General features: G+C 37.7%; 1 protein-coding gene across 1 annotated transcript in view; it reads right to left on the bottom strand.

Moving 5' to 3' along the window:
* igfn1.1 (immunoglobulin like and fibronectin type III domain containing 1, tandem duplicate 1) overlaps nt 1-20,182 on the bottom strand; it is a 29,029-nt gene extending 8,847 nt beyond the window's left edge. The window contains 16 exon segments of the mRNA XM_082189664.1: nt 1,244-1,600; nt 2,746-2,865; nt 3,760-4,363; nt 4,368-4,633; nt 5,442-5,714; nt 6,181-6,349; nt 6,883-6,996; nt 7,116-7,296; nt 7,491-7,536; nt 7,687-7,728; nt 8,330-8,429; nt 8,865-9,004; nt 10,245-10,364; nt 12,037-12,066; nt 13,960-14,047; nt 20,042-20,182. Of these exon segments, the coding sequence (XP_082045790.1) occupies nt 1,244-1,600; nt 2,746-2,865; nt 3,760-4,363; nt 4,368-4,633; nt 5,442-5,714; nt 6,181-6,349; nt 6,883-6,996; nt 7,116-7,296; nt 7,491-7,536; nt 7,687-7,728; nt 8,330-8,429; nt 8,865-9,004; nt 10,245-10,364; nt 12,037-12,066; nt 13,960-14,008 (2,611 nt within the window). The 5' untranslated portion in view covers nt 14,009-14,047; nt 20,042-20,182.
* Nucleotides 20,183-22,399: the final 2,217 nt, after the last annotated feature.

Genomic DNA, 22,399 nt, shown 5'->3' with positions numbered 1-22,399 from the left:
CTAGGGTTTACAAAGAATGGTGTGAAAAGGGAAAAACATCCAGTATGCGGCAGTCTTGTGGGCGAAAATGCATTGATGCTAGAGGTCAGAGGAGAATGGGCCGACTGATTCAAGCTGATAGAAGAGCAACTTTGACTGAAATAACCACTCGTTACAACCGAGGTATGCAGCAAAGCATTTGTGAAGCCACAACACGCACAACCTTGAGGCGGATGGGCTACAACAGCAGAAGACCCCACCGGGTACCACTCATCTCCACTACAAATAGGAAAAAGAGGCTACAATTTGCACGAGTTTACCAAAACTGGACAGTTGAAGACTGGAAAAATGTTGCCTGGTCTGATGAGTCTCGATTTCTGTTGAGACATTCAGATGGTAGAGTCAGAATTTGGCGTAAACAGAATGAGAACATGGATCCATCATGCCTTGTTACCACTGTGCAGGCTGGTGGTGGTGGTGGTGTAATGGTGTGGGGGATGTTTTCTTGGCACACTTTAGGCCCCTTAGTGCCAATTGGGCATCGTTTAAATGCCACGGCCTACCTGAGCATTGTTTCTGACCATGTCCATCCCTTTATGACCACCATGTACCCATCCTCTGATGGCTACTTCCAGCAGGATAATGCACCATGTCACAAAGCTCGAATCATTTCAAATTGGTTTCTTGAACATGACAATGAGTTCACTGTACTAAAATGGCCCCCACAGTCACCAGATCTCAACCCAATAGAGCATCTTTGGGATGTGGTGGAACGGGAGCTTCATGCCCTGGATGTGCATCCCACAAATCTCCATCAACTGCAAGATGCTATCCTATCAATATGGGCCAACATTTCTAAAGAATGCTTTCATCACCTTGTTGAATCAATGCCACATAGAATTAAGGCAGTTCTGAAGGCGAAAGGGGGTCAAACACAGTATTAGTATGGTGTTCCTAATAATCCTTTAGGTGAGTGTATATATAAAAAGAGACACACAGTAAATCCTTTGGGAATGCTGTGGTAGTGCGACAATTAAATGTTTGATAACCACCCACTCAATTAAAGAAGTTTTCAGATAAACAATGTGCAAAAATATCAAATGATGTGAAAGACTTGGAATAGGAAGTGTTTGGATAACTTTGTTTCAGATTATGTGATTGAATTAGACTCAGAACTCCACAATTATTCCTGATTGTTCTGAATGACTGTGAATAATGACAATGCTTCAATGCAACTGTCACTGCAACTTCAAACATCTCTTACCAACAACTGTATCCGGAGCTTGTAGGCCATGTTTTTTACGGCCTGAACGCTTGCCAGCTTTTGCTGACTCATCCTTTTCATCTTCAGCACCTTTTTCTTCCCCTGCAGCTTCAGTGCTGCCTCCTGTTGGGCCTCCGGGACCTGGTGGCTTCCCGGGTCCTGGTGGGTCCCCAGAACCTGATGGGCTGCCAGAACCTGGTGCGCTACCAGACCCGGATGGGTTCTCGGAACCTGAAGGGTTGTCAGAACCTGACGGGTTTCCTGAACCTGATGGGTTACCGGAACCTGATGGATTACTGGAACCTGATGGGTTGCCAGACCCTGATGGGGTTTCTTTATCTGATGGGTTACCTCCACCTTCAATCATGCCATTTGGTCAGTCGTGAAGCATTTTGAAATTTGACATTAATAAAATAAAGAGGGTTGAAAAGAACATTTAGGATAAAAAGAAGAACACACAACAAAGAAGAACATTTAAGAGAACAGTGGCAAAAACCACCACAAAAATGCAAACAATTAACATTTTCAGAGGTCCAGTCTCTAAACGTGCTTTAGATTGAGTGTATGTACAGTAGTTTTGTTTCTGTTGTGTCATGAAGGGTTATTCCAGCCACAATGAAATCTCATTGGTCCAAAATCCTGCTATACATATCTGTGTATTATGCATATTATATATTATAAATCAATTTATCAAGATCAAGATTTATATGCCATATAGTACTACTATAATGATTTATTTATTTATTTTTATTCCAGAAAAAGTTTCCATAACAAAAATGATGCACAACCAATCAGAACATGATGTTATGCAGAGCTTGATATGTGGCCAATGAGATTTCACAGTGGGTGGGGCTACCCAGTATGGCACCACAGATATAGAAACCAAACAACCAGAATATTGTTTTCGAAACGTTACACTCTGACTCTGAAAAACGCTGACACACCACACAAAAACACACAATACAGGTACACGAACAACAAATAAAGAAACAAACAAACAATAAAGACAGACAAACCGAGCAGCACATTAAGCTGGTTTGCGAATTTGTGTGGTAGAATATACATTTTGAAAAATGTTAATTTTATCGAACATTCGATGATAGAGAAAATGGAAACAGATTTATTTTTTGATGTAGAGTTTTTTTAGTTTTATGTTGTCATTTTACTGGTTCATATTATTGGAAATTGCATTAGTCTCTCCTCTGCTCTCCTCTGTTTTCCCCTATGTTAAAAGTAGTATTACTTAAATATACACATTAATTATTCTTAATCACTGAATATTAATAATCATGCATAATTATTATTATAAAAAAAAAGTTAATTCACAAGTTAAGATTTTATCAGTCATTCAAGAAAAAAATATTTGTTTGTGTTACTGTTGATAATGGAATTAATTTTCTTAATGGAAAAGACACTTTTTAGTTAAAAAAACACTATTTAGTTTCTGTAATCATTTTAATTCATATGAGCTGGATTTAGTGTGTTCATCCCCACACTCTTACCAATCACCGTGTCTGGTATCAGTGGGCCTTGTCTTACACGGGTACGGCCCACAGCTTCCCCTTCCTGCTTACAATGCTCCTTGTTCACATCTGGAACTGGGCTGGGTGTGTTTGAGTTTCCTATCATGATTTTTGATGTAAACTGTAAATTAATCAACATAGGATGTGTAACGATTTGATTGTGTTGTGTGTGTGTGTGTGTGTGTGTGTGTGTGTGTGTGTGTGTGTGTGTGTGTGTGTGTGTGTGTGTGTGTGTGTGTGTGTGTGTGTGTGTGTGTGTGTGTGTGTGTGTGTGTGTGTCCCACTAGAGCTAAAAACACCTGCAGGATGTAGGTATGTTATGATGATAACTGCTTATGTTTGTGCAGAGTAACATCCGCTTATAAGCAAACAGAAAGTTGTGCAAAGATGTTGCACAAAACAAAGTTATATTGCAATAGCCTGTTAAATGATGGCAAAAAGTATTTAAAAGGGTATCAAAATTGCTGTTGATTTTAGAGTTGAATAGAGTGTGTATGTATATAGCTTTGTTTCAAATTACATAACATTAAATAATATATATGACAGTATGATAGTAGACTTTTACATTATCAAAAAAAAAAAATAATCTACTTCAAATAAATGGTGTTTTTTTAACTTTCTATTCATGATTCTAATTCATCAAAAATAATGATTTCTGAAGGATCGTGTGACACTGAAGACTGGAGTAATGATGCTGAAAATTCAGCTTTGCCATCACAGAAATAAATTACATTTTAAAATATATTTAAATTGAAAATATTTTAAATTGTATCAGTCTTTTACAATATTGCTGTTTTTACTGTATTTTTGGTAATTAAAAAAAAAAAAATGTCAAGATGATTGCAGACCTCTGGTTTAAAGTTTGGCCTGCTCTATTTTCTGTAAGAACCAACCACTTTTGCCATGTTACAGTACATATTTTTAAAATAAGAGATTAAAGCGAGAAGAAATCTAGCGTAAATATGTTTTGTGTCTCCTTGTATAATTTCTTACCTATAACAGTCTCGGGTACAAGAGGTCCTGCTCGCTGACGCTTTTTGTCTTCTTTGTCACCTCCTCCCTCACCACCGCTTCCACCAGAGCCATCAGCTCCTCCAGCCCCACCAGCAGCTCCAGCTCCACCAGCACCACCGGCTCCTCCAGGACCACCAGCTCCACCCGCCCCTCCAGCTCCACCAGCTCCTCCAGCTCCATCAGCTCCACCGGCCCCTCCAGCTCCATCAGCTCCACCCGCCCCTCCAGCTCCACCAGCTCCTCCAGCACCTCCGGCTCCACCGGCTCCTCCACCTTCTCCGGTACCAGTAGTTCCTGTAGCCCCCACCGCCCCTGCAGCTCCACCTCTACCTCCAGCTCCAGCCTTCTCAAGCATTGCTGCCTGTGCAGCCATTGCAGCAGCTGCCGCAGCCCCCGCCGCAGCAGATTGCTCAGCACTCAGGCCTTCGCTTAAGGCCTTGAGTTCAGCCTGCTTCCTGGCCTCCTCCTGAGCTTCGACTTTGGCTTTAGCTGCTGCAGCCCGTGCCGCTGCATCTGCCGCGGCTTTAGCATCAGCCTCAGATAGACCTTTGGCTTTAGCTGCAGCAAGAGCATCTTCTGAAGCTTTAGCAGCAGCTGCAGCCGCGGTAGCTGCAGCCGCCTGAGCGGCCGCTTTTGGCTGCTTCGGCTTCAGCTTTGGCTTTGGCTTTGGCTTCAGCTTGAGCTGCCTCTCGTTCAGCCTGGAGTTTCTTAGCTGCCTCCAAAGATTCTGCCATCTCTTTCTTGTGCTTCTCAGCCTGCTCAGCAGCAATCTTCTGCAAGTCGTCTCCAGAACCGCCTGCCTGAGTGGTTTTACGGGCTTTCTTCTTTCCCTTTGATGCAGGATCTTTGTCAGCTGGTGTGGAAACAATATTACCAATAGATTCAGTTAGTGCTTATTACATTTATTAAGGATTTACATCATGTTAATTTGACACAAATGATTATTACAAAAATAAAATAAAACAAACAATAGATAGTCTTTATTTGTGGACAAATTTTGAAAATATTGACATGCTATTATTTGTGATTTATTTGAATACCTAATCAACAAATAAAAATTTGAATCGATTTTTTAAATAATTAACGAACATATGTTCTAATAAAAGGGCTGGGATCATTTGTGATTGATTATCAATGATATGCATATCATACAATTTTCCATTCATTGACAGCCCAGTTGTCTAATAGAACGGCAGTCAATTTAACATGTAAATTTAGTACATTTTGGGGACTCACTTGCAATTAATAATATGTGATAATTTGCTATTAATTTAAAATGCCCCTATTATGCTATTTTAAAGGTTCCTAATTGTGTTTTGGAGCTCTCTTACAACAGGTTTACTCTATTTGCATCATAGTTTAAAAAAACTGTTTAATTTTCTCATAATAAACTTTGCACCTCACCACATTTTTTAATTAATCTAAAACGACTCGACGGATAAATCAATCTCTATAAATCCCTCCTTTCCACGAGGCTACTCTGCTCTGATTGGCCAGACGGCCCAGTCTGTTACGATTGGAAAGGGAATATTTGAAAAGGGAATATTTGAAAAACCATAATAAGGGCACTTTAATTAATCCGCATGATGATGTATTTAATTTGATTACATTTTTATTAATTGACAGAACTTTTTTCTAATAATTGAAAAGGTTGTACTTACCTTCTACAATCAGCCAAGCACTGCAAGACTTAATGCCGGCTAGAGCAGCATAGATTCCAGCATCCAAAGGCATACAATCAATGATTCTCAGACGGTGGATCAGTTTATCCTCTGAAGAAGTAATCTCATATTTTTCATTGTTAGAGAGAGGTGTATTTTTTAGGGTCCAAACTATCTCATTAATGGGCTGAGTTAAGACACACTCGAAGATGGCATCCTCTCTCTCTTGGGCCGTCACCTCCTTAATCTTCAGGGCAAAGTCCACAGGGGGAACTGTGTGTTAAATATGGATAAACACACATCAGTCAATCCATGATGGCATTATGCATTCTGTGAGAGCGCTGCTGAGTGTTTTGGATGCTGGTGTACTGGTGTCTCCACTAGGCTTAATTTTCAATGGAAATACTTTAGTAAAAAATTTGCTTAGGGTATAAATATTATTATAATGTTAGAGTAGAAGCAAAACATGATTTAAATAGCAGACCAGAGACCAGAAACATCACATTCTGAATTTAATATAACTTTCGCAAGTGCGACCAAACAGATGCATCCAGTGTAGACAGCTCCATTGATTATAATGGAATCGATTTAGTTTTGACGCATCATGGCACTTAGCTCACATCCACTGTGTGTGGACGTGGTTAACCAGCTAGACCAGCATCAAAGAATTCAGAATTCATGCTGGTCTTTTCAGCAGAGGGTTTAATGACAAATAAACAAATGTGGTGTGAAAACGTACTCTTGAAATCCGTTGAAAAGATATTGACACCCTCAACATCCACTTGATAGATTCCTGCATCTTCTGGATTGAGATTTTTAACAGTGAAGATATACTTCTTGCCAACTTGTTTTAGACAGTGTTTCATTTCAGCATCAGCTTCGCTGGTGAATGGAATCATGACACCATCCTGAAAAAAAGGGAAACAAACTTGTATTTTTTTTATTTTTACATGATGTATGTTCAAGGCTGGTGCTCATAATAATGCTGGATGAATGGATGCCACTTGTATAGCATGTTTTCTCTATATAAATTTGCAAAGTATTTTCATCTGCAAAATATGTGCAATATCAGAAACCTTCATAGCCACGCAAAAATTATAAATAAATGTAATGTAACCAGCTAACAAAATTGTAGTCAAAATAATTCAATTAATTTTGGGTTGGGTGAATTCAGTACAATGGCAGTACGCCACCTACTGGACTGAAGTGTGAAGCACTGGATGGAGCGCTGGAGGGCAAATATGTCCGCCACAATTCTACTGTTAAAATTTCTTAAATGACTAATGTTTTTTTGTTTTGTTTTGAGATATACTTGTATACGAAGCAATAGTAAGTGGCTGTCTATCGATTGTCAGAGACAATTTCAATGTGCTCAATATCATGCATTGATTGTTTGTAACTAGCATTGATCTACTATATCACACCTTAACACAGTTCTCACCTTGAACAGAAAAATGCGACTGTTGGGGTCTTTGAGCTCCATTTCCAGTTCAAAGGATGCAGCACCCTCAGGTTTCACCTCAATGGGTTTGAGATTACTGAGATGTTGGATGAACTAAATCAGTGAAACAAACAGAACAGAAAAATTTGTCTCCACATGCAGTTGAGCATCCAGTCATGAAAATGTGAAAGCAATTCTTTGTGAAACCTTCTGTCATCCTGGCAGCTCTTTACCTGTGCCTGCTCCTCTTCTCTTTCCTTCTTCATCTGGACAAGTTTCTTTAGCATGCCACGGAAATCAGTGATTTTATACTCAGAGCAAATATTTTCATAGTCTTTCTTCTCAGCACTCATCAGCAATTCCCAAACTGAATCGTCAATGTCACCTTCCCTTTTCTCCTCACTTTTGCCAGCACTTTAAAAAGATTGTGATGACAAATATGAGGCCAAATGCTAGCACTTAACTGGGTTAACGTGACTGATGTTATAATATGAGATGGGCTAATTAACTATGGCAAGAATCATGCGTATGAATAGACCCTAATGAGAAACTGCACAGCTGATAACATGGCATTAATGTGTAATGTAATGGAAAAAAAAAATTCTCACCCTTTCCTGAGCCTCTTTCTAAACTCTGTTGGGTCACCTGCTACAGCTTCAAAATGCAATCAACAAACAGAAAGAAATGAATGCTTATGTGCGGCATACTAGATGTCACACAAATCCCATTAAATCGCTTTTGGTATAAACTGCCATCCTAACCTGAAGAAAATCCACTAGCAATATGTTGCCACAATTGTCTTACCTTCTTCAGACTTTTTCATTGCTTTGTCTTTTTTGAATCCAACTAAAAAGAAAAAGGAAATTTTGTGTTTGGAACTTTTTTCTCTGTTACTAGCTCTACTTTTTTATGAATAGAGGGGTCATCGGATGCCCATTTTCCACAAGTTGATATGATTCTTTAGGGTCTTCATGTAATGTTTGTAACCTACTTTGGTTAAAATTCCTCAATGGTTGTGTAAAACAACACAATTTTTACCTCCTCGAAAACAGCTCTGTTCACAGCGACCCGTTTCGGTGCATGTCTCTTTAAATGACAATAAGCAACTGCTCACCCCACCCCTTTCTTCCGTGGGGGGTGTCGACACAAGACTGCCTTGTCACTTGTCAGACAGTATACAAATGGCTGAGGGAAATATGCTAACACGGGACAGTCGGTCAGTGGTTGTGGGCAGGGCATGAGCAATATGACATCATATTGCTCAGAAAATCCAAACGGCTTGATTATTGAGAGTTTTTAGGCTTTTTGAGGATAAAAAAAAAGGAGTGAATGGATTTTTTTCATCGTATGTTGGTTGTGTCCACACACTGCAAAGACACATTTAAATGCAAACACCATATAAAAGTGAATTTTGCATCCGATGACCCCTTTAAGAAATGTGTCCTACCTTCAATGACATTTAGGACAACAGTGCAAACAGCCTTCCCATACTCATTTGTGGCGTAGCATTTGTAAGTGTCGACTTCATCACCACTGACTTTAGGTATCTGCAAGTAAATAATCAGAGAAATGGGTTCGTAGCTTTTATTAATCTTGCATAATAATTGAATAACAATGATAATGAAATGAACATTTAAAGGTAAAGTGTGTAATGTCTGAGAATTGTAAAAATAGTAATGACGGTTTCCAAACAGGTTTCTTGATCACTCCCCCCAACCTCTACCCCTGGGTAGCAAACAAGATGTCCCGCCCCAAAGTTGGGCCATTGGTTGTGACAATGTTGCTGTGTTAGGCTGCTCAGACAACAGAAAACAATGCCTTGATGGCACAGAGAAACTGAATTTACACTATACAAGGGAATGAACCTACGAATCAGTCTCTTCATATTAATCTGGGATATATATTTTATAATTAAAACATTACACACTTCACCTTAAATATTGAAGAGTAGTTTAAAAGTAAGGCTAAAAGCCTGTGCATACCTCCAAAGTGTGTTCACTTGTTGTGGGGTCAAATTTGTTCTGAAACTTTTGGGGATCATTCATTTCTCCTTTGGCTCTACGCCAGGATACAGTGGGTGTTGGATTTCCATTCACTTTGGCTTTAAAAATGGCCAGCTTTCCTGTTTTACAAAGATTTAAATTTGAATTCTTTATCAGATAAATATTGAAAGGCTTTCAAAAACAAATTGTGAAAATTATTGGGGTGTAGAATTCTTTTTTCAGAAGTCAACATAACTCTTGTGCCTTGATATCACTGTCCTTGTTATGTCAAATGTGTGTTGGACAATTACAGATTTTACAGTAATCTTACTTTCATTCTTTAACAATTATGTGTACATTTATTTGTCCAGGTACTTGTAAAAAGTTTGTACACACTTAACTAAATTTATGCCTCTCCATTATTAAAAATGGTTGATGGCTTGAATGATTGAAATTAGTTTGAATTTCTGTATAAAACAAACATTCGAATAACAAGTCAAACTAGTACCCGACATACTGTAGACTATTTAAAATACATCCCAATTGGTTGGGTAGATATCCAGAGAACTAGCAATATTTCATAGTTTAACCCCTGGTTTCACAGACAAGGCTTAAGCCTAGTCCCAGACTAAAATGCATGCCATATCTCAAAATATGTCAGTGCCATTGTTTTGTCTCAAGATGCACACCACTAAAGTTTTTTCTTTTTCTTTTCTTTCTAAGGCATGTTTATAAAAGCTACTTAAATATCCTAATTGAACTAAGGCCTAAGTCTGGCTTAATCTAAACCCTGTCTGTGAAAACAGGCCTTAATGACTTTATTATTCTTATGAAATGGGGAAAATAGCTATGATAAAAATGAGTGCGTTAGAAAAGGTTACAGTTTTGACACTATTGAGTTTTTTTTCTTTTTCTGAGAGGATCTTAATTGTATTGCAGTACCACACTATCAAAGTCAAATAGTTTAAAATCAGGGACAATAAATTGCAAAAAAAATCCATAGCTTGAAAGGTCAGACGTCATTATAAGCGTAAATGAAAGCATGCATTACACATTTGTGGTCTTGCTCTGTGCATTTCAAACTAGCATGAAATGGGATATATGCTATTTGATTTCCTTTCCTCTGTGCATATTTAGCTGTAGTCACATGTTAAAGCGGTAGGACAAGCAGCAAACCTGATAAATCACTCATACTGTAAGTCTGTGTTAAGTCTGTGTAGCTGCACAGCTTAGACATTTAGGGCAGTAAATATGTGTGGTAATCCTCTGTACGTGCTCATAGCTTGTTAATTTCACATCCAGGATCGTTTAGCTCTCAACTGTCACCTCTAATCATATTTGCATTCACTTTTGCAGTTTCTTCTCTTTTAATGTGCTTACCTTCTTGAATGGTTAAAGCGATGGGTTTACGTGTGAAGTCGGGAGTTGTCATCCCCTCAGGAAGTTCCTCAACATACTGTGTAATCATAACACCAGGAACCTTAGATCTCCTTTTGATGCCTGAGAGAATCCACATTCAGGGTACAATGTCAGAACTTTGGGGGGAAACGACAAAACAGCAGGTGCACAGTGACGTAACATGCTGACTGAATCATATGCATGAATGTATTGCCTATGTAAAAAAACTATTTACAAAACTGTGTACAAAATACCAAACATTTTTATTTGGCGTTGAAATGTTTCCAGGAGATAATATCTAAGACATCCAATGATATTTGAACCATGAAAATGTCCTCCTTGATTTGCTTTTTTTTTGGATTGGAATTTTTTTTTTTTAAATAGAGGAAAGAAGTGGGGAAGTTGTCACTTCAGTGAATATTTCTCAGAGTAGGCTTATTTTTGAAAGTCAATTCCTGTGTAGTCATTTGCCTTAAATGTATACCATTATTACCCAAAAGATATAGTTCACTGAACACGCGTTGAACTTTGTGACCTTTCCTGTAATGAGATATGTTGACACACTATAGCCTAGTCTCGTGTAGCCAGATCTTTGCCTAGCGTCTCCTGCCCGTAAATTTAGGTAGGCTATGCAGATTCTAAGCTGAACACATGCAGACAAACTTTTGGCAGAGTTTGCTTTATTCAACCTGAGGGTGGCGCTCTAATGTTGATTGACAGGCTTTAAATACACAAGAGGCATGCATAAATGTAGAAAGCTAGCTTAGAATTGCCTTAATGTAGTATTGCCTCCAGATTTTGTTCTATTACAACTTATGGAGGACTTCCAGTGACGAAAAGAGACAAACATAAAACAAACACAACATAATAAAGGCTATTCACATAAGCAACATGAGTATCAATTAAAGGATTTATACTTTCATTTATTTGATACGTTACTCCGCATATCATATACACATAGCCTAACTGAAGCGGATTGATATCGTTTTTGTCGGGAGCGGGGTTCAGGCTACGTCAGGTAAGGTACAATGTCAGTAGGCAAAAAACTCCCTACAATATTTAAGATGTGGAAAATTATAAGTGTTCTAGAAGTTTTATGCAGCTTTTTACAGAGGGTGCCATTGAAAACACGGTAAGTCTATCCCACACAGCCTCGCTTTCACAGCGCTGCTCTGAATAAGGTCCATGGCTCTTAATAGAGCATGCTGCAGTTCCATTTTTCACCACAGATTTACATTGGGAAAATTGTGGGGCGCTGTAGAGCTGGGAAGCTCTATAATATATCCTGCTAACTGTACAAGCTAACCTTATTTGTTACAGAATGCAGTACAATTTTCAATTTATTATTGATTCAGTTTAATAGAGGTCTTTGTTTTGAATGAATATTTTTGGTGGTGCCCTTCACTGCCCCTACAGAAGAGCTTCGGCTGCCTTTGCTTAACGATAGCTGTGAACTTCACTAACTTTTTTAAAACATAGCATTTAGTTTCTCCTCTAATTGCTGCAGAATCTGAACTTTTAAACATGTTTTTTGTCCCTGGCAGACCGTTAAAGATCGCCACACACTAGGCTCCCAGATAACCTCTAGAAGTCAGCCAATCAGATTCAGAATGACAGCAATCTGAACATTCATATGCACATTATATCGTTTGACTGGATATCATGATATGATATGATATGATATGATATGATATGATATGATATGATATGTTATGATATACTGGATATCATGACATGCATGCAAATTCAGGTTGCTGTCATTCAATTACCTTACCTTGTCTCTTAGGAGGTAGAATTTCCAGTCCTGGTACAGTATAGCCACAACATTACAGTACAACAGCAACAAAGGAAGGGGAAACAAAGAAGGAGAACACAAAATTGTGAATCCTGGCTTCTTTTTTTCTGTGACAGGATTACGGACAAACACAAATGTAGGCTACTCAAAAATACAACTAAAAAACACAGGACAAGGGAGAAGACGGGGAGATTAAAGCAATAAAACATAATTATTCAATCCACTAAGGAGTTGAATGTGAGATTACAATAGACAAGACTAAAGAAAGAGCAGACAAACTGGGAAGGGAATAAAAGTGTAAGACCTGTTTCACACAGCATACATTAGCAGCAGTTTTTTATTCTGGCTACAGTATTCACACTGTAGCCTATAGCTGGGATTTTCTATGCAAATCATATTTCGGCTGAAAATATAGGATATTATAAACCAAATGATCTGTTCTTTCTCAAATATGGATTTTTTTTGAGTTACTGCAATATATAGCAAATTATGAGTGAACATATAATCACTTACCAGTTACATTTAGTAAATCTGGCATGATTTGAGGGCGCTGTGGAATACTTTATTTTGATTGGTCAATCACGGGTTTCAGCAGTGATCTGTCATCCATGGTGTATCCCCATCCGATTGTAGTGAACATCGACCCAAAGGTCTTGACGTATTAATATTACTGCAGGGTTGTTATCACTGATTGTATTGTACATTGTAATGGACTATTATTATTATAATTTTTTTTAAACAAAAGTTTTAATATAATATATATGCACTTCTTTGCTTGCATTTGCGGTGTGAAACAGGCCTGTTTTTAATGTCCTGCAATTGATATATTATCACCCATCATAATAAAAAAGAAGGGGTTCATGAATAACATAAGAGAAAAAAAAGGAATAAAAAATGTAATTAAATAAGATAAAATAAATCCCCTTCTCAAAGCAAATGAAATAAATAAAGCAATTAATCAAAGAAATAATCAAAGAAAATAAATGTTAAGTGGGTGGATTTGGTGGAAGTGGAGGAAAAAAAACCCATGTAATGATGTAAACTGGTTTGTTGAAACGTAAGAGCTGTGAGTTGTGCATACAGGTTTGAATCCAGCCTGGTTCATTTCGCCCGCTCTTCTTTTCTCGCTCTATTTACTGTCCTTCACAACACAGACACTTCACATTCAGGTTGGTTGATGGTCGTCCCTCGCATCCATGGTTACGCGATTCAAAGAAACCCATGCTGAATGACAGCAAATGCTCACAGGGCTGTTTAGTGAGCTTCCAGATGAAGGACACACTAGGCACTGATAAAGGCTCTGATTCATAAGCCACATTCACAGCCTCTTCTTCATTTGCATCTTGTGCACAGTGGCCAGTTTCCAAACCCACAACCTACGACTTTAACCAGCTGTTTGATGGTTCATGTGTTTAAATAAATGTGTGTGGCTAGGTTAGATTCAACACTTGCTTTTATCTCGCTATCTTGCTCTTCTAACCCCTCAGGGACTGATATATTATTCACTTTGCCATGGAGAGGAGGTCATTAGATTTTTATCTGGAAAATCCGGCGTTGCCTTTTAACACAGCTGCTTACCGTGGAAGAACTTTCCGAAATGAGACTCATGTCCTATCAAGTGTGTCAAATTCCATTGCTATACTTTCATCATTATGAATACAATGAAAACTGATTAACTAAATTACATCCTCTGTGAATAGTTACCATTAAGAAAGAGAAAGAATTACACAACAAAAAAGGAGATTTTTTTTCACTATCATCCGTGTTTCTCCACTAGCAAGTCTTCACGGAGAACATGGCTGGATTTGTTGTTTCAGTAATTCAGTAATAGAGCATTTGGACAAGGTTCGGTGCCGGTGTCAGCCTGCCATATGGGAGAGAGAACAATTATATTGTTCTTACCGCCTTGCCCGGCAGCAGTTGGATCTAAAACCTTGGCTTTTTTCATCATCTTGATGCAGTCCAATGGCTCAAGAATTCAGAAGTATCTCTGGGTAAGAGAAAAGCAATATGAAAGGTCAATTCAATTTCAGTCTTATTAAACATTTGGAGAGATTAAAATGTTTGCACGGGATGCAATTAGAAAATGTATGAAAAAGCGAATTTTATAAATCAATCAGTCTTCTGAAGAATTTATCCCCATTAAGCAGACACCTCGAAATAGGTGCAACTATTATTTGCACATTTAAATAACCTATTAAGTCCACACAGTTTAGGGAAAAGAGCAATTCAGGTGAAATAGGCACAAAGACGGAGCAAAGTAGGACGGCAGTTATCCCATCTGTTGGGATGTGATGCAGTGTGACAGTGCGGTGCATTATGTTCCATTAGAGAGGCTTTGGGCCTAGTCAGCAAAACCTCCACGGCTCTAGTCATTCATCTTTTCAAATCCACTCACATATACAGTTCAGATCCAGTCAGTGTGTCCTCACTAGTATACCAGCACTAGCATAGCACTAATATGGGATTTTGACATGTTCGGATTTAACTGTCTACTGCAGGGAGACAAATTGGCTTTGAGGAGGAGAGCTGAAAATATTTTAGTGAGCATGTGTTCGAGATTTGTAGCATTGTTCCAAAACCTAGTGTGCTGTCTACTGCCTACATAGGGGGGTGTCACACATTATGTACAGTATGCATCCATTTGTGCTGTTTTAAATGTGTGAACACTGTTTTTGACTCATGTGCACTGAGTTTTTCTAAGACACTATGACAAGGTAGCTAGCTCCTTGTGAATAAAGGAACGCATCCTTGAATGTAAAAGGGACCTAAGGCAGCGTCCTAATTGAAATAAAACCTTATAAGTGACTGAATTGCTACCCCGCATGCCACACATATAGTGCTTGTTGCGTTAATCACTCACAATTGATTTCAACAGAATTAGCCGTTAGCATGTTGCTAAGATAAAAGTCTATGCAATATATATCACACACCTTAATATTTCAGTAAAATAGGTCATTTTTTTAATTAAAGAGGCTATATGTAGAATTCACAAACCCTTGAAATTAGTGACACCGATCGTGGTTAAGTGAACTGCAGCCAGCAACCTATTGCTTGCGCTTGCATTCATGCTCCTTTTTTGCCTGTGTTTTGACCCGGAAATTCAGTGCTCTTTCAGAAGCGCCCCCTACCACATAACAGTGAAAACACGGAAAGACAGAAAATGCCGTCAATGGCGGGGAAAGAGTTAAGAAAGCATCTGATCTTAGTGATGTGGATATGTTTGCACCAGCTCTGCAATTCACCGTCATCATGTCGAAAGATGAGGTAAATCAAATTACACTGTTATGATAGTTTGATTATAAAGTATATTTGATTGAGACTATAGACTACATAGATCTGGCTATGTGTTTGAATTAATCCCTTTTCTTTGGAGGACACATTGACATTACAGTATATAATAGCTTATGGCATTACGGCATTATCCTGAACATTGTAAGCATTAATTTCAATGCAAGGACACCTTGAACAGAAGAGAGACTCTCAGGAGCACGTGTAAACGTCACATCCTTTCAATTTTCCTGGCAAAAACATCCTTCAAAAAGTCGTTAAAAATCATTCTACAGGCATTAGACAACCTAGGATGTTTAAACGTTTTTAAGTTTCATTACAAGCTTTTTACACATTGCACCAACAAGTGATTCATTCATGAAAATTCTTACATATAGCCCTCTTACTTGAAACAATTTTCATGAATAGTTTTCAGAACTGAATAATATATATTTTTTTTTATTCTTCACGCAGCTCATCACAGTTCATTACAGGATTCCCAAATTGAAAGTTAATTTCTCAATGAAAGCTAAGTTTGGCCAAACAAGGTGAAATGGTGAAAGAGGTTTTGGACAGAGCTTGTTTATTTGGAATGATCTTGTAGTCTAGGGCCTTCAATGACTCTTGTCCTACTCTAGTCATTGACTCCTGCTAATGGTAGTCTCAATCTCATCTCCGAAACAGAACAACGCAGGTTGTTTTATGCAGTGGCTGTCTTTTTTCATAAATAACTATGAAATTGCATTCTGTGCTACATCAGTCATCTGACCGAGTGGCATATTCCATACACAATAGCATGCTGATTGGCCTCTTATACACACTGCACAGAGCATAATGGGATATAAATGCAAGCGTTTTGTGGATCACAATCTGCTGAAATCGGACGTTTGAGTGTCATCCTTCAACATGCATGTGATTCATTGCACTCATCATTATGCACGGTTTGGCTTGTCATTTCTGTTGGCGTTAAACCTGCCAGCTATTATTTCAATTGGTTGCATCATGAATAACACTATGACAGTTATATTACTGCTTCGGATACAAATTTTGCTAATAATTATCAGCCTCAGGTTGAACAAGTGAATGCATGTACTGAAGTCATGTTAACACTTTACAATAAAGTTCATACAATGAATTTGAATTAAGCATCGTGAACTGAAATGAACCGTATTTATTAATCTTGATCATTAATCTAGATGACTGTTAATTTCTACATACATTTATACCATTTAAAGTAGCATAAATTAGCATTATTCATGAATTATCTTATTAACAACAAACAATAGTATATTTATCAATTAAAATATCAACAATAACCTAGATTTATGAATGCTGTAAAAAGATGTTGTTTATTGTTATTTGATGATACCTAATGCATTACAATAAGGTTCAATTCATAAAATTAGTTAAAGTTTTACCAAAACTGCGATATCTATTATCCCACTGGTCTCACCTGGTGGGTCTGATAGGGTCACAGACTGCCATGAAAAAACAATGCTAAATGGAAATAATAAAAGAAAAGTAACATTTATACTATGGTGTAGCAAAAAAAATTATAATAATTACCATATAAGCTTTTAATAGGGAGGAGATTACACTTCCTGTATCTTTTGTTGTTCAACAGTTGTGCGTCCAGCCAAATACGTTATTTTGATGCAGATTCATCTTTCACTTAGTAGAAGCAGCCAAATTCATGCACAGGTTGAGACATCACCCATTCTCAAAAACATGGACAAAATGACATAAGGTAGGACAAACTGGATCTAGACTATATTGCAATACAGATCAGTTTAAGCGAGAGTAAACATGGATTGTGCCAACCACAATTTGTTTTGGGCATAGATCACAAAACCATCAAAATTCAAGAGGCATGTACAAAACAAAATGGTCAATTTCCCATAGTTTTGTATGAGAAACGCTTTCAGTATTGTGTTGATGTTCAGTGTGAAATCTGGCTGCTAGAACAAAATTATTGCATATTCTCTGATTACAGCACAAGGTCTCTTGGACTGGGTTAGGGACAAATTATCAGAGAGACAAATTATTTGAACATGCCAGTTTTCAGTAAGTCCTAAGCAGCCATTGGCTTCAGCTCATTTTGGAAAACGAGCTATCTAACCCTCCTGAGCAAAATACCCCGACACTGAAGCTTGCCAAGCTGAGGGTCTTCAGTTTACATGCAACCTGAGCTTCACACCACTCAGCGCAATCACATGCTTATATGGGGACAAGAAAGCACTTCATTTCACTGCCATCTTGGGCATTCTACTCCTAAATGTAGGTATATTCCCATCTTACTTAACAAATTAGTGGTTTATTGTGCAAAGTTCGCCTGTGTTAGTATAGCTTCCAGGGGTTTCCACCTGTATCTCAGATCAGAAGAACTGCTGCATAAAAGGAGACATTTTCATCGTGCTGAGAAACCGATGAGAAGTTATGAAGCATGAGAAGCCATGCTTCAAAACATAATTACATGCCAGCGGCAGGCCGTGCTGTATAGCAGTAATAACAGTGCATGAGTAAACTACCACTTCACACGACTATATGAAAAGCAAGTCTAATGACATGCTCAAGTTTTAAACTATACCACTAACCCTTTTTTCCTTTCTGTGAATTGCCCTGCTGACATGTTTAGTAGGACACAGTCATTTGTCAAATTATAGGCTACTATGCCAGCCTAGCGCAGCCCTCGGTTGGCGCTAGTTATTTACATTTCGAGAACCGGCGAAGTTCAGTAAGAGAGCCACTTAGAAAGTAATAGCATGCATATCATTAATGTACAATGTATTAGGTGACATTTATGCGAACACCAATGGGTAAGTTGTACTTTCGGCTTTGCCAAGGATCCTGTCTGAAATGTCTAAAATTACATTTTCTCTCCAAAATTGACTAATTTTTAAAGGTATTTAACCATCATGAGGAAAATGTTATTAAAAATAAGTCTAATTTTCACAAAAGGGATTATTTTAGTAATCCCAGTATCTCAGCAGTGCATAAGTAAGTTTCTCAAACAGCACACTAGCCAGGCATGCATTTAATCTAATATTGATGGGAACATTGAGTCTATTTTTCCTTTTAGGGAAGGCTGGCAATGAGCCCCTCAGGTCTTAGATTGAAGCAACACATGTTTTAGGTGAGGAAATGACCACGTTATAAATCAGCCTGCTTGTCAGTACTTTATTTAGAGTACAGAAGATGCGATTCCACAGGGTGTTTAAGTGAGCAAAATGACTTTTAGTAATAGGCAAAGCCAATTTTGCTCTGTCTATCACCCTCCTATATTTCTCTGATTGGCGATAAAATCTCTTGCTCTGTCCTTTCAGCCTTTCCCAGTTAAAATGGCTCCTGTGGATAGACTCTCCAGGCTTCTCAAATGTCCCCATGCACCTCTTAAAAATCTGTCGCTCCCAGAAGACAACATTTAAAGATAAATGAATGTCTGCCAGTGACAAGCTTAACTGGTAAATAATAATTGCTGAGCCAATTTGTTGTTTATTTCCAGTTTCTATATTTCTGGAAGAGCTTTAAAATGTTCAGATGTGTTTTCAGCACTTCAACACATAAAGCATCAATGCAGATGCCAGCATTAGGAGTTTATGTGGATTCACTTTATAGTCACACTGAATATTTTAAAGCAACTCCCATAGGTACACATTAAGATTTTATTGTTCCATAAGGTCTTGTTGCTTTTTTCATACACAGCTTCTACTTCATTTCTGTCACATCGATATTTTTGTAAATTCTGTATCTTATAAATTATATGTTTAATATGATATATTGAGGTTGTGTTTTTGAGAGTTAGTAAGTCAAATTTGAATGATTCACATTCAAACCAGAACGTTGAATCCAGGTACGAAATGGGTGCTATAGTCGCTTTTATAATCCAGACGTTCTTTATTAGTATCCCACATTATTGAACGTTACACCATTACTTGCATGCTTCCTCTGTTTTTTTCTCCCACAATCGCATTTTTCATTACAATAGTATCTTTCGCATGATTTGTTAAAAACTCAAAAGCACTGAAAAAGCACTGAAAATGATCAGTTCACTAATCATTCATCAGAAGATAATTTTTATTATTTTAAATATGTTACATGGCACATCTATCATGAACATCTACCCAATGATTCAAAATCCTTCATGTGCATTGGCTTGGTTTGATGTGATACTTGTATCTATAGTTAGAACATCTCTGCAACTGTTCTGATGTGACTTCATGCCACCTGACTAGTAGCTATCACAGATTCCAGAAACCCAAGTCGGGAAGACCAACTCGAACGATTCTGATGTGTGGCCACCAAATTAGTTGTAAGAAACTGCATTTAAAACATCTATGTTATGTTCAATAATGTTATGAGACTGTGTAAAGTAAGTCTATAAACAGGGAGTAAGTCTTTAAACCAGAAGAAGATAATTTTAGAGTTTAGAGGTGTCAGAATTCAAAGTAACATGAGGTTGTCAGCTCTGCATTGTAAAAACTCCACAGGCGTTATATTAAGTCAAAGTACATTCATAGTTCAGTACACCCAACAGAGAGGAAAACTTAGTTTGTGTTCCGTAGAAAACATACAAGTGTCTGTTGAAGGTACACCGGGTGGCAAGAGACTGTGGCACAATACAAAGGTATGAAGCTCTTATTGTTTTCCTGTTCTTTGTGCACGTCTCTCAGTTCTGTCACAACAACAACAAAAAGGCTATAAAAAAAATCCATACCTGTTCACAGTTCTCTGTGTTCCGCTCTTGCTTCTTTCAAAGTGCTCTGGCCTCTTCTGATATTTGAGTGCTGCTTCCAAGTTGTCCAAGGTAATAAATCCTTTGAGTTTGTGTGTGTGTGTGTGTGTATGTGTGTGTGTGTGTGTGTGTGTGTTGTTCCATGTATTCAACCTTGGCTTCCGCCAAAAGCAAGTTCTCCTATTGGAAGGGAGGGTCTCTGGGAAGAATCCTCATGACACCTAACTGTTATGAAATGACTTTTGAAATGATTTCATCTTGATCTTACCTAGGAAGTGCATAGTATTACTTCAGACTGACAGTCAAATACCGGAATGAATTGTGGGTTTATTTTAGGCTTTATGCCTCAAGCAGCATTGATTAACTCAATAGTTCAAAAAAAAAAAAAACCCTGATATCTCAACAGCGTGGTTGATGTTTCTGCTCTTTAATTCCTTGTAATGTTTTTTTTAAGAATCATTTGCAATACAACTTGGCAAAAAAATAAAATAATTTATGTCACTGATAAAAAATGAAGTTAGCTGCACAGAGAACATGTTGTGATCTAATACAACAATACAGAGTGTTCTTACAAGCACCACTGGTTGTTTTTCAAAGCAATCACAGATTTTAAAACATCATCTTTTTCAAAGTCCTATTTTTTACAAGCTGCTTTCTAATATATCATCAGTGATCATTCAGTGAATCAAGCTGCAAAGCCCATTAAGGAAGAGGAGAAGACATTTACTGTTGCTCATATTTAAAAAAAAAAAAAACAACGTTTTTTTTTTTTTATATAGTGGAAAATAATACTGTAGTATTTTTATAGTTCTTTACACTGAGAAAATAATGGTTATTTTATGAACTGTTCACTGAAAGGTTGTTCAACAAAATGGTTCTTCTATAGCATTTCTGTAAAAACCTGCTTTCTTCTGTGAAAATCTTTATTTTTAAGAGTATAAAGAACCTTTAGTGCAATAGAAAGGCTCCATGGATGTTAAAGGTTCTTTGTGGAACTGTAAATGCCAAAAAAGAATCTTTAATTTTGAGTGATGCACCTAATCTTATTATTATTATTATTACATTTTTTTGCAAAGTCCTAAAAGTTTTGGTTTGTTTTTTTATGCAAAAAATATCCCAGATTGTTTGGCCTAAGACTTTTGGACTTTATGCACGTATCTTATATATGTGACATAACATTATGAAGCAGTCTTGAAAAAATAGCCAATCATAAAATACATGACATTATTATTTTACATAATTATATTCATTTAGTAAACAATCCCCTAGGCAATTATGTTTGTGAGTTTATCATTTGGTTACAACCATGGAGTGGAGCACAGATTGCATTTAGGTGTTAGGAAAGATACACTCCTCTCATTTCAGCCAGATAAAATAGGCATTTGTGTTAGAACATAAATATAATCTCCTCCATAATTATCAGCATGTGTTTATGGCCACATTTTAGATGTAAAAAGTATAGTGTGCATTAGTGTGTCCATGTTAGTTTGTTGATACTCGTGTTTCACTGTAATCTCCTTGACATTCTCTGTGTTCAGCTCCTGTGTACTTGGAATTAAACCCAACTAATAAACCACTGAATTGCGAGTGTAACGGCTTGGATGTTCTGGATAGCAGAACCACGTGAAGGCTGACCTGGAGCACACATGGTAAAATGTGGGAAAAGATGGCTAATCCTCTTGGAGTCATGAACGACAAAGGCCACTGGGTCATGAGTTTTTATTACCTTCTCATTAAACTGCACCATGGCCTTGCTGCTAAATCTACAAATGGAAGCAGGACGAATGGGTATTGGATAACATTGTGCACTGAGCAAAGTTATGTAGGAATGTCTACAGTGAAGAAGCGTGTTCTTTGTTGATGAGTGAGTGATTGATTGTTATTCGGCGCTCAGTTACAAATCGTACATATTGACCTTTTTCAGATTTCCAGGTTTGAGCGGAAGTCGGCATAGTTGCATAAATTTCCATAGCGGTGAATGAGAGACTACATATAACTATTTGTTGTGTTCCCAATAGTGTTTTCACAACTTGATGATGATGTAATCCCCAGCTAGAAAAACATATGACCCTTTCACATATTTGTCGGACATAGCCAGACCTTTAGACTGACTGCAGAAGGTCTGGAAACCATATCAGATTTCATTGGCCAAGGACTGCCCATTAGGATGAGCAAAGCAACCAATCACAGTTCATTTTGTTTAGCGTCATGTTTAGGTGTGATGTCCCTAAAATAACAAGTTTGGAAGTTTACTGCAACAATGTGAACTTCACATACTTTTGAAAATCAAGCATTTAGTTGATCCTGTTAAGCCAGGGTTTCTCAGACTCTGTCCTGGAG

This window comes from Leuciscus leuciscus (assembly GCF_965113295.1).
Source record: "Leuciscus leuciscus genome assembly, chromosome: 14".
Taxonomy (NCBI): domain Eukaryota; kingdom Metazoa; phylum Chordata; class Actinopteri; order Cypriniformes; family Leuciscidae; genus Leuciscus; species Leuciscus leuciscus.
Note: the sequence above shows the minus strand (reverse complement) of the source record. Positions and strands in the feature narration are given on the sequence as shown.